Source organism: Mustela lutreola, chromosome 10 (assembly GCF_030435805.1).
Source record: "Mustela lutreola isolate mMusLut2 chromosome 10, mMusLut2.pri, whole genome shotgun sequence".
NCBI classification, from domain to species: Eukaryota; Metazoa; Chordata; class Mammalia; order Carnivora; family Mustelidae; genus Mustela; species Mustela lutreola.
This window is the reverse complement of record NC_081299.1, coordinates 78,738,247-78,751,635: the sequence shown is the minus strand read 5'-3', so window position 1 is coordinate 78,751,635 and position 13,389 is coordinate 78,738,247. Positions and strand designations below refer to the sequence as shown.

General features: G+C 34.9%; 1 protein-coding gene across 9 annotated transcripts in view; it reads left to right on the top strand.

Annotated features, from left to right (window-relative positions):
• The window catches only part of EVI5 (ecotropic viral integration site 5), a 205,135-nt gene that overhangs the window by 62,219 nt on the left and 129,527 nt on the right, over window positions 1-13,389 (top strand). For all 9 annotated transcript variants that reach the window (XM_059138558.1, XM_059138553.1, XM_059138554.1 and 6 more), the window contains 7 exons: window positions 3,131-3,320; window positions 3,963-4,187; window positions 5,125-5,199; window positions 9,355-9,480; window positions 11,142-11,285; window positions 12,971-13,060; window positions 13,250-13,347. In XM_059138558.1, coding sequence (XP_058994541.1) covers window positions 3,131-3,320; window positions 3,963-4,187; window positions 5,125-5,199; window positions 9,355-9,480; window positions 11,142-11,285; window positions 12,971-13,060; window positions 13,250-13,347 — 948 coding nt within the window. The remainder of the gene's footprint in view (window positions 1-3,130; window positions 3,321-3,962; window positions 4,188-5,124; window positions 5,200-9,354; window positions 9,481-11,141; window positions 11,286-12,970; window positions 13,061-13,249; window positions 13,348-13,389) is intronic.

Below are 13,389 nucleotides of genomic sequence, written 5' to 3'. Positions count from 1 at the left end.
GTGATCTCTCTCTGTCAAATAAATTAAAAAAAAAAAAAAAGAGTTCTTTGTATATTCTGGATACTAATCTTTGGTTAGATACATATGTTGAGAACATTTTTTTCCCCAGTGGAAAAAAAGTGGCTTACCTTTTCATTTTCTCAGGGGTATCATCTGAAGAGGAGAGTTTTTAAGTTTGATAAAGTCCACTTTATTTTTTAATCAGTTTTCTCTTTTATGGTTAGTGTTTCCTTGTGTCTCATTAACACATTTTGTCTCCTCCAGGGTTGTAAAGGCTTTTTCCTGTTTTCTTCAAGGAGTTTTAGTAGTTTTAACTTTTATATTCCTGGCTGTTGTCCATTTGAATCATTTTTGTATGTCATGTGAGTTAAGGCAGGGACAGTATTTTAAATAACATATCTTTATTTGTAATACTTCATTTATACATTTTTCTTACAGTTCTGTATATTTTTTTAGTGTTATTTCACTGTCCTCTGAAGATAAACTGCTTTGCCCTCTTCTCTAACTCACTCATGATTGTACTTGGCATTCCTGCTTTTACCAGAAGTTACAGCTTGGCAATCTCTGAGACCTTTCAGACTCTAAAAGCCTTCTGTTTTAAGCACTTTTTCATCTATACTTCCATTACATCTCAAAGTTATATTTAGCTTAGGAAATATATTTTCTTTTTAACTGCATGTCTCTCTATTGATGGTAGTACTGTAGTTTAATTACTTGGCATATAGCAAGCACTCAGTGAATAATGAACTGAAATACAGGACTTAGGTTCAAGTTGTTTCAGTAAAATTTGTTCTTCTATCCCATTTAGAGTTCTGAGGGATTAGACTCATACATAAAAGTATTTACATATATATACTAATTTTTCCATAGGATATATTGTGGACTTACTGAAATAGTATCTAGGGGAAAAACAGTGTTTAAGTAAACATCATTATTTTTTTCTAATAAAGAATATAGCAAATAGTTGGTCCTTAAGTAGCTTGGTTGTAAAAATTTTTCTGTTTCTATCAATATTTTGGACATTTTAAAATAAATTATTATTGAAATGGAAATGTATTAAATTATCCCATCAATAAGGTTAGAATTTGTTCAATTTGTGTTACTATGTTGTATTTTTTTTATAAATGCAAATTGTCTTTTTAAAAAATATTTTATTTATTTATTTGACAGAGAGATCACAAATAGGCAGAGTAGCAGGCAGAGAGAAGGAGAAGCAGGCTCCCCACTGAGCAGAAAGCCCGATGGGGGGCTCATCCCAGGACCCCGGGACCATGACCTGAGCCGAAGACAGAGGCTTTAACCCTCTGAGCCACCCAGGCGCCCCATATGTTGTATTATTGAATATGACATATTTGGGATTTGAAGTTTTTTTTTTTTTAATTTTTTATTTTTTTTAATATGGAAATTTTGATTTTATTTCAACTCAGTCAATATTTATTTACTTTGAATCAAGTTAAATGCTCTCAGGGATAGAAGGATGAGTAAGTTATAAATCTCCCATACAAAGGGTGTATCTGTACTCTGTTTAGTAGGGTTTGGCACATATGTATTTTTCTTTATTGGTTTTTATTTATCTTAAATTACTCCTGGGATCATTTCTTATATCCTAAGCAGATGATTTTCTGAAGAAATTACTGGAAGTAAATAGTAGCCGTGTTAAAAACAAATAGATCTTTTAGGACCCTTATTTGAATGACATGTAATTTACATCTTTATAGTGATGGAGCCACATTTTCTAACCTTTCTTTATAGACTGTTTCTTTATGAAAGAAATAATGGGTTTGATGTTGTGGTGAGTCATGAAATTGGTCTCCGAAATTATCTTAATTCATCTTTCAGCAGATAAGAAAACACAAAGGTGATAGGACCTTAAGAGTGAAGAAGTCTTAGTTTGAGAGTGTGAACCCAGTGATAAATAACAGCTGTTAGTGGCCTGAGTTTTTGAGAGAGAGCAGGGATTGTGGAGATGGAGTGGATTAAAGTCTTCCATCTAAAAGAAGCAGCTCTTACTTTGCTATACCTTGTTGTTCCTATGCAGAAATATGAGTCTGGTTTTGCCCTTTTTATTTTTCAGGAGAATCCTCAGAATTGTAAATAAATATAAATATAAATATATATGTATATAAACAAACAAGTGAAATCTTCTAATTTTAATATTAATAATTGTTGAATTTATACAAACACTGCATGGCCAAACAAAACACTTTGTTTAGGCAGATTTATATATGGGTCGAGAAAAATAAAAAGAGAGAAGGGATTTGTATGATTTGTATGGCTCTGCCTTGCTTTTTTCTAGCCCAGGACATATTCTAAACATGTTAGAATTCTTTCATAGAATTCTTTCATAGAATTTTTATACCTGTTCCAACTGTAGTTTCTTTTTTCCTGAAGCCCCTTTCCCCAACTGTTTTTCTTACCAGATTTCTTTTAGTTTGTATTTTTAGTGGAGATGAAGGGAAATTATGATGGGACTAATAGCACTAAAATATTTAACATAATTTACTATCAAGTTCTGAAATTTTGGGGCATCTGGTGACTCAGTCAGTTATGCATCCAGCTGTTGGTTTTGGCTCAGCTCATGATTTCAGGGATGTGAGATCAAGCCTCATGTCAGTCTCTGTGCTCAGTGAGAGTGTGGAGTCAGCTCAAGAGTCTTACGTCCTGGGGCACCTGGGTGGCTCAGTGGGTTAGAGCCTCTGCCTTCAGCTCAGGGCATGATCCCAGGGTCCTGGAATCAAGCCCCGCATCGGGCTCTCTGCTCAGCAGGGAGCCTGCTTCCCTTCTCTCTCTGCCTGCCTCTATGCCTACTTGTGATCTCTGTCTGTCAAATAAATAAATAAAAATCATTAAAAAAAAAAAAAAGAGTCTTATGTCCTTCCTCTCCCTACCTTGTGGCCTCACCCCAGCTCTCTCTCTCCGTCTCTTAAATAAATAGTCTTTAAAATTTTTTTGAAATTGCTATGCTTAGATGAAAAAAAAATGTAGCAGTAATTTTATTGATACCAATCAGATATTATTGAAATTATGCATATTCTAAAACCATGGCTATAGTGAAGTTCTAAGTATCATCATTGCTTCATCTAGTGTCACTGTGAAATTAGATCTTGAGCAGTTTTTAATTATGTTTTAGATTATTAGAGACGGATAGTAAGTCTTTAAGATCTGTAAATGGGTCAAGAAGAAACAGTGGCTCCTCCCTTGTATCAAGTTCATCAGCCTCTAGCAACCTCAGCCACCTTGAAGAAGATTCTTGGATTCTTTGGGGAAGAATTGTTAATGAATGGGAAGATGTACGCAAAAAGAAGGAAAAGCAAGTTAAGGTATTCATATTCCTTGTTGAAGTTCTTCCTCTTATTCCAAAGGGGCATTAAGGCATGGATTAATAGAAGATTTAAAAAATAAAATCAGATTCTAGTACTTCGCAAGTGCTGTAATAAAGAGCTCTATTTTATATGTTTTCGTATTAAAGTATTGACTTACAGATATCAGTTTTTATAGATGCCTCCTAATGGTAGATATATATAACTGAAAATTATTTTGGAGATTAAATCCTCGCATTTTATACATTCAGGAATGAAGTTGTACCATCTGACATCTTTGAATTATTGGTATTTTATTTTTTTTTTGCCTAAAGCCCCTCTTTGAAAGGTAATGGTTATTGTGCTTTCATTCACAGCTCTGCAGATTATCAGTTACTTTCTTAATAGCTTTAGAGGCCATACTTTGGGAGAAATGTTAAGAATTTATCCATGGGATTGTAGCTCTCTGACCAGAATAGGACACACCCAAGGGCCAAATCTTAGCCTTGGGTAAAAGGTTCCTTAGTCTTAAGAGTAACTTTGTGAATTATAAATTTGACAAAGTGTTCCACCCCATTCCAACCTCTCATAAATCTTTGGCTTTTAAGGTAGGAGACTTAAATGGTTCATTTAAAAATTTTTATTTTACTTTTTTATTTTTAGGAGCTTGTTCGTAAAGGGATACCCCACCACTTTAGAGCAATAGTTTGGCAACTTTTATGCAGTGCACAAAATATGCCAATTAAGGATCAGTATTCAGAACTCCTAAAAATGACCTCACCATGTGAAAAATTGATCAGAAGGGACATTGCTAGAACTTATCCTGAACACAACTTTTTTAAGGAAAAAGATAGCCTTGGACAGGAGGTTTTATTTAATGTAATGAAGGTAAGTTCTATTTATTCATTTTTTGAAATGAATTCTCAGAAGATTGAAATTATACATATAATGAAGCATGAACCTTCACCTCAATAATGAGTTTCTTTTGCAAAAATTTGTTGTTAGCCTAATTTCTGCTTTATTTTTGATGCTACATTACTGTCTAGCTTGGAGAACTTAGGAAATCCATCACTTTATTTAGTACTAGTTGGTTGAAATCAAATAACCTGTAAATCACTATACACCGTAGAAAGATAATCTGTGAAAATAGATAATTTATCTTCTGTGAGTTTTACAATCCAGAACAAAATTTTCTGCTTACTATGGCCAGCACTGTTAAAATTTCTTAGCCCTTAAAAGTGTTTGCCATTGTAATTTTTTCTTTCAATATTGCCTTTCTTCTTCTCATAATCCTTTCCCTTTCAACTACCTCTGCAAAATACTAATTTCTTCTTAAACCATTTCAGTTTTTCCATTGCTTTACCATGATTTTACTCTGGTTTTATTTCAGATAAACATTTTTTAAACTTTGTTACTTCACTGAGTACAAATTCCTTTATTTTCTTGTCCTTAGGAGCTGTCGATTTCTAATTGGGAAACTGTCAAAAGAAAATTTTATGTAACCATTCACTTTTATATTTATATATTTATGTAATATTTTATAAATATTTAATATTTAATTAAATATAAATATTTAATTTTTACTATTATCTATTTAATAAGCATTTAAATATTTAATTAAATATATTTAATATATTTATAAATATTTATAAATTTATATAACAAATACAAATCTTCTACTTTATAAACAATTGTAGGATAACCTGTATAACAGCAAGCAAAAACTTTTCTAAGAAAAATGGTCTTTACTCCACTATGTCATGATTTTTTGGTTTTTAGAGAAGGAAGATATGTTAAAGTATTCTGAACATTTTTTACTTTTTAGGCCTATTCTTTAGTGGATCGTGAGGTTGGTTACTGTCAAGGAAGTGCTTTTATAGTTGGATTGTTGCTTATGCAGGTAAGTTAGAACAAGTACTAAATGTCTGATTAAGTTCTTTATTGAAGTTGGATTGGAGAATTTAAAAATCATCCTTGTTTTTATTTAGCATTAGATAGTGGGAGTTTTTCCCTAGGCATAATTTAAATAGGGATATTTAGTTTGCCGTTTAAAATATTAAGTGTTGAAAATAACATATAAACAATAATATCCTGCTACTAAACAAAATTTCGGCTTCTTGGTATCTACATTTGGACCATAATATTCCAGTAAAGCCTGTATTACTTTTAAATCTTAACTTATCTGTCAATATTTAATAAAAACTCATCTTTTCCGAACCAAGGAGGACATGACTGAAGTGTTGGTATAAAAATCTTACTAGTATCATACATCTTTGCAGATTTACACAGAAATTTTGGTTGTCATAGAGTTGAGAGTTTGTTATGCCTATCTTGTTATAGGCTCTAAAATAGAGGTCCTCAGTTACTCTTACTGTCTCAGAGATATAACCTATATTTCCATTACAGGTGAATAATTTTGGAGTGGGTTTGGGTGGGATGTTTTCAGAGTCAGGGGCAGGGTCATCAGTTTATGTCTTTGAAGGGAAATGGCAAGTAGTGTTTTCTTTTCACCTTTGTTGAAATTTTTTTCTCAAGTCCATCATATCTATATTATTCTCACACTAAAATGTAATCTGAAGAGAAATGGAGATAGCTTGATTTGAGTCAATTATATATATACGTGCTGGTTTTTGCATCTCAATACTGCCCTGAATTCTTTGAATGTGGACTAGATTATTTAATCTCTTTCTGAGCTTTAATTATGTAATACTGTCTACTTTAAGATTCATTATGAGGTCTTCTGAGATAATAAATATAAAAACCTATTATGATGTTTGCCACATAGTAGACATGCAATAAAAGTTCAGGGACTTGCCCAAGATCACTTTTCTTGGTAGATAAAAGCAGAGTAGGAATCTGAAACTCTTCCCTTATACTTTCTTCAATTTCCCAACAGTTCTGCCCGAGTTTTAAAGCTCTGTAATTGTCACATTACTTTTCTGAGTAAAAAAAACCTGATGTTAGAGACATTGATGTCAGATGTCCATTTCTAGGTGACATTGGATTGTAAATAATAAAAACAAAACTAGATTTGTTAATATCGAGGTACAAAGGTTTTGTACAATTGTGATTTTTCCTAATTTGTGATTGATTAATATTGGTGGGATTTTTACTATTGAACTCAGGCATTTCTATTATAAGTCCAGTGATTTTTTTTTTCATAATTGTATGCCTTTTACTTTCATATTAGCTCCAAAATAATCTTTCTGTAGTCATTTCTATTGAGGATTTAAAGAGCAGCTTTACCATACCTGAGTTAGGACTCTCATAACAGCAGACCTAGCTCTGTAGGAATCCTCAGGAGCAATCACATTTTCCTTCAGGATACTGTAGGCTGGTAGTGGTACTTTTATTTAGTGATGAATTTACTTAGCTAGTATTGTCAGTGCAGCTAATACATTACCATAGTAATAATTTTCTAGCCCAGGGTTATAAGCTAGAAAGCATGGTTCAGCCAGATTCAGAAGCACTCCGTCTTTGTTTCTGAAGCTTATTCTGTTATACCCTTTGCTGTATTGCCTCTAACAGCTTGGCAACACAACTTGGAGTCTGAGAAAAATTTTTTTGCAAAGTTAGTATAATTAGTACATGTTGTTTTATTTTATTTTATTTTATTTTATTTTATTTTATTTTAAGATTTTTTATTTCTTCCTGTAACAGAGAGAGAGATCACAAGTAGGCAGAGAGGCAGGCAGAGAGAGAGGAGGAAGCAGACTCCCTGCTGCCCAGAGAGCCCGATGTGGGACTCGATCCCAGGACCCCGAGATCATGACCCAAGCCAAAGGCAGAGGATTAACCCACTGAGCCACCCAGGCGCCCAGTACATGTTGTTTTAAAATAGCTAAAAGTGGGGGCACCTGGATGGCTCAGTGGGTTAAAGCCTCTGCCTTCAGCACAGGTTGTGATCTCAGGGTCCTGGGATTGAGCCCTGCATTGGGCTCTCTTTTCAATGAGGAGCCTGCTTCCCTTCCTCTCTCTCTGCCTGCCTCTCTGCCTACTTGTGAACTCTGTCTGTCAAATAAATAAATAAAATCTTTAAAAAATTGCTGGATATATGCTTTGTGTGTGTGTGTGTGTGTGTATATATATATATGTATATATATATACACATATATATTATATATATATATTTTTAAGGTTCATTTGTTTGTTTATTTAGAGCTGGGGAGGGGTGGCAGAGGGAGAGAGAGCACATGAGAGGGGAGAGGTCAGAGGGAGAAGCAAACTCCCCGCTGAGCAGGGAGCCCCATGTGGGACTCCATCCCAGGACTCCAGGATCATGACCTGAGCCGAAGGCAGTTTCTTAACCAACTGAGCCATCTAGGTGCCTGCTTTTTGTATATTTTAATACTCCTATAAAATTAGGTATATTTTTGTCCCCATTAGACCTTTGCAAAAGGCATGGATTCTTGTTAAGTCAGCGTCATGGAGAAAGTATGTAGTAGTGCAATTTATGTGAGATTCAAGGGCCCAGATTCCAAAAGAAATGAGTGGCTATAAAACAACTAGGTGATTGTTCTTCATATTTATATTTTACTTGGTGTCACACTTTTTCATTTTACGACCATTGTTTCAATCTTTTTGAGAATGGCCCACTGATTTTTTTTTCTTTTTGGGCTTTTATTCAATTACTTCAACTTACTTTTTAAAACATACTGTCAGTTCCCATATCAGTACTATTGCAGAGGAGGAAGAGAATGAAACTTTTTTTGATATGTTCCGAAAAGAATAATTTCTTATAAGACAAAAAAATTTATTCATTCCCACTGTGACTAGAATGATGGGTGGTAGGGGCAGAATGCAAATGGGAAGATAGTGGGAGGAGAAGAGGTTAGAGAAGTAGTAAGGGGTCATGTAATGTAGGATCTTGTAAGGATTTTGGCTTTTACTGAGGATATGAGAAGCCACTAGAGTATTTTGAGCAGTAGAGTGAAATGATCTAATTCATGCTTTGAAAGGATCACTCTGGCAGCTCCACACTGTATGGGGAATAGACAGTTAGGAAGGAAGCACAGGGAGGTGGCAGCGTGCCCCATGAATAATGTAGGAAAAATAACTGGATTTAAAGCCAACGGCCAGGAAAGAATTCTTGAGATGTCTTTGGTGCAAAAGATGGTTTTATTAAAACACAGGAACGGGACCCATGGGCAGAAAGAGTTGCACTGGGGTCATGAGGAGTGGCGCATTATATACTTTCAAGTTGGGAGGGGTTAGAGATAATGTAAATTCTAAGGAATTTTGGAAATAAGGTTTTCAGAACCTTCACATCTCACATAAGGCAAATGTCTACGTCCTTTCAGTGGCTTCTAAAACCCTATGTAATTTGGTTCCCTGTATTTCTCCTTCATAACCTAACTGCCACTTGTAGAATTCCTCCTAATTAGTAGTCTCCTATTTGCTGTTCCTTGAACATGCCAATTGTGATTCTACTTCAAGGTCTTGTGTTATTCATTCTCCCAGCACTGTTCTTTCCTTAGTTGCTCCCTCTTTCCTTAGTTGCTCCCTCTTTCCTCAGTTGCTCCCTTATTTCTTCATTATTCTGTTCAAGTGTTTTCTTATCAAGGGGCTTTCCTTAATTTGCCTACATAAGTAGCAGTGTATTTTCCAGCATTTCCTGTTTCCCTACTCTGTTTTATTTCTATAGCACTCAGAACCATCTGGCTTACATATTAATTGATTTATTACATGTATTGTCTCTCTACCCCCGGTAGGATGTTCAAGTCCCATGAGGGTAAAGTGCTTATTTTGTTCACTGGTCTGTACCCAGAACAACAGAAGTATCTGGCTCTAAATGAATATTGGTTGATTGAATTCATGAGTTGGGCAAGTGAGGCAGTTAGTCTCATAAGATATAAGATTTATTTGACTTCTTATTCTAAGAATGGGAGATTAGAACCTTTTGATTTCTCCTTCATTGTTCTTGACATTGTATCACATGGACACTGAAAACAGTGTTTATATAAAGATGAGGGGTACTTAGTTTAAATAGAATTTAAACTTATTTGTGTATCACAGAACATTAACCTGTTTGCCTTTTTTTCCCCTCCTAATGTAGATGCCAGAAGAGGAAGCTTTCTGTGTATTTGTTAAATTAATGCAAGATTATAGACTTCGTGAACTTTTTAAACCAAGTATGGCAGAATTGGGGCTTTGTATGTACCAGTTTGAATGTATGATACAGGTAAAATTGTAGTGTTAACAAAAAGACGTATTGCCTTTATATTTGCATCATCTTGGTTTGAGTGACAACTAAGCAAATTTAATGTTAAAAGCATTATAGCAATTGAAAAATTAGTGTTTTAATCGTGTGATCATTTGTTGATTGGTTAACACAATAGGTCTACTTTCCAGTTAGATGCTATTTGCAAGTAGATCAGTCTGGAACTTGACTGCAGTTTTCATATTCAGACTTTAAGCATTTGTGCCAAATCTATCAAAACCACATTGCCTAAATGCATGAATTTCCTTTTTATGCCCTATTGTATTCTATTGTTATGTAGACTGTGCTGTCGTAGGAGCTCATGACATGACACTGACATCCCTTAATTTCCTTTGAGACTTGTCTGTTCAGGTTCTTTCAGTCATTTCTCCTGCCTTTCCCTTTGTATCTCACTCTTTTGCTAGCCTGTAATCTTTTCTTAAAATAAGGCTTTTATGTTGCTAGTTTAAGACCGAGAGTTTAGTGACTGTGTGATGGTGTATAGAACAAGAGGAGAGGAATCAAAATCAAGTGAAAAATATTTTTGGAATATTTTACCTTTCTGGAGTTAATTTACATATATATGTAGTAGACTAAGATATATATATATTATTAACTAATACATATATATTGTATAAATTAGCTTACTGTATTATCTGGTAATATAATGGTATAAATATTTTCATTTACTTAAATTTCAGTTAGATAAACAGAACTTTAAGAATTTGGGTTAATGATTCAGCTGACATAAGAGCTTATTACATTTTACAAGTCTCCTTTCCCGGGGGAGCCTTACCTATAAGAATTTCAAAATCCTTACTTCCGTATTTGTCGGGGGGGAAAAAGGGATATGAAAAATGTTGGCACATTTTAAAGAAAATGACAAAGTAGGTCTTGAGATTATTGTTAGTTAAATTTTTCTTTCTGAAACGGTAGGATTTTTTAAAAAAGATTTTATTTACTTATCTGAGACAGCGCGAGTGCGCATGAGGAGTGGGGAGGAGTAGAGGGAAAGGGAGAAGCAGACTCCCTGCTCAGCAGGGAGCTCATTGTGGGTCGGGGAGTTCAGACCTGACCTGAGCTACCCAGGCAATGTAGGCTTGCCAACATAATCCAAGCCATGTAGGCTTGTTTTTAACCAACCTTAATCTCTCTTGGTTTATCTTCAGTTAATGTGTCATTTTTGTTTTGAATTTCTAGAATTGAGGAAGCATCTGTATCTTAGGTGAGAGGGTAGGAGGGTAAGGATAGGTAATCAAAGGTAAGTAGATAGTACCTGAAAGTATTTGAGCATAGCATTTCCTTCCTTTAAAATTTTTTTTGGAATAATTATAGTTTACAGAAAAGTATTGAAAATACAGACACCTATGTTCCTACCAACATGATCAAACAAATATTAAAGTTTTATTTACTTGTTTCGTTATTTTTATTAATAAATGTTACAGGTACAGACTAAGTTCTAACTCCCCTTCCCTTCCCCTGATACTAACAATCATTCTGAATGTATCAATTTCTGCATCTTAACTTTTCCAAGTGATGCCTTATCTTTGTGTTTGGTATAGGCTTATCTAGTGTACACAGAGTAATCTGGTTTAAAATGGTCAATTTTACTGTGTTTTAATTAATTCTTTTCTTCTCTTTAGGAGCATCTTTCAGAGCTCTTTGTGCATTTTCAGTCTCAGAGTTTTCATACCTCAATGTATGCATCATCCTGGTTTCTAACAATCTTTCTTACGACTTTTCCATTACCAATTGCAACAAGGATATTTGATATCTTTATGTCTGAGGTAAGCTAATGGTTAGGCTGAGCAAAGGAATCATTGGGTTAATCATTAGTGCAGGGCAGTGAGGAGAGCAATAAAGGAAATCCATGTGTTCCATACTAAACTACTTAATGGATATTCTCCTTTAAACCTGTAACAACGCTATCAAGTACTGTTAATACATTTAATAGATGAAAAATGAGGAAGCTGAGACTTAGAGGAAGGTTGAGTAGCTTGTCTGTGGACACACAGCGCGTAAATAGTGTAGTAACCATTGTTCAAATACAGGCAGTCAAAACCTGGAGCCTACACTCTTTTTTTTTTGACAGACAGAAATTACAAGTAGGCAGAGAGGCAGGCAGAGAGAGAGGAAGGGAAGCAGGCTCCCCTCCAAGCAGAGAGCCCAATGCGGGGGTTGATCCCAGGACCCTGAGATCATGACCTGAGCACCTCTGCAGAGGCCTTAACCCACTGAGCCACCCAGGCATCCCTGGAGCCTACACTCTTAAGCATCTGTATCACCTCCTGATTGATTCAGTGAGAATTAGTGAAAAGTAAAATTTGCCTTACAGCTAATATTATTGCTCTGCATCTGTTACTGAAAGAGCAAGAAGTATGGAATATAATTAAATTTCTTCTACTTAATTATATTGCAGGTAGTCCTTTTAATTGTCATTGTCATGTTGTGATCATCCTTTGTCTTTTTTTTTTTTTTTTTTAAAGATTTTATTTATTTATTTGACAGAGAGAAATCACAAGTAGATGGAGAGGCAGGCAGAGAGAGAGAGGGAAGCAGGCTCTCTGCTGAACAGAGAGCCCAATGCGGGACTCGATCCCAGGACCCTGAGATCATGACCCAAGCCGAAGGCAGCGGCTTAACCCACTGAGCCACCCAGGCGCCCCCATCCTTTGTCTTTTATTCTGTATTTTGGATGAGAAGGTAGGCAAGTAAGGTTAGGTGACAAACGGTGAATAGCATTTGAAAGTGTTATTAATTATTACTAATAATGGCTGGCTGGCTCAGCCAGGAGAGCATGTGACTCTTGATCTCAGGGTTGAAGAGCTTACTTAAAAATAAATAAGTAGGGCGCCTGGGTGGCTCAGTGGGTTAAGCTGCTGCCTTCGGCTCAGGTCATGATCTCAGGGTCCTGGGATCGAGTCCCACATCAGGCTCTCTGCTCAGCAGGGAGCCTGCTTCCTCCTCTCTCTGCCTGCCTCTCTGCCTACTTGTGATCTCTGTCAAATAAATAAAATAAAATCTTTAAAAACAAACAAATAAATAAATAAGTAAATACATAAATAGAACATCTTAATCAGACCCACTGTTAGTTTTGTTAATTATATCTTGGGAGGATTAGCTTATATTACCTAGTTAAATTAGTTTGGAGCCAGCAAACTGTGATTTGTGTACTGACCATCTGGTTCAGATACCAAATCCGTCCTTTCACTTACTTTTGTAGTTTTCTTGGAACATAGCCATGCTGATTTGTTGTGTTATCTCTGTCTGCTTTTGGTCTTAGTTGGATGTTTAATGACGGTAACCACATAATCCACAAAGCCTTTAATATTTGCTCTCTGACTCTTTACAAAAAAGTTTGCCAATTTCTAGTAAGATCCCTAAATGTTTACCTTAGTATTCTTTTGAATGATTAATTTTTGTCAATGGAAGAGTAAACTAAATTTGGTTTTATAAAAATGTGTTTCCACAGGGTTTAGAAATAGTGTTTCGAGTAGGATTAGCACTTCTTCAGATGAATCAGGCAGAACTGATGCAACTTGACATGGAAGGGATGTTACAGGTAGGTCAGTTCATGATTCCTTGAGTGTCTTCAGATTTTATTGTTAATTAGTTAATAATAAATAATTAAGTTTATAATTATATAAATAACTTTATGTATTTATTTAAATTTATGGTTATATAAATAAGTTTATAGTTAATAATAACTAAAACACTAAGTGGTTCTTATACTTTGATTGTGTTTTATTAGCACTTTCAGAAGGTCATTCCACATCAGTTTGATGGTGGTCCAGACAAATTAATCCAGGCAGCTTACCAAGTCAAATATAACTCAAAAAAAATGAAAAAGTAAGTATTTTGTAATTCTGGTGTTTAGTCATGGTTATTTGT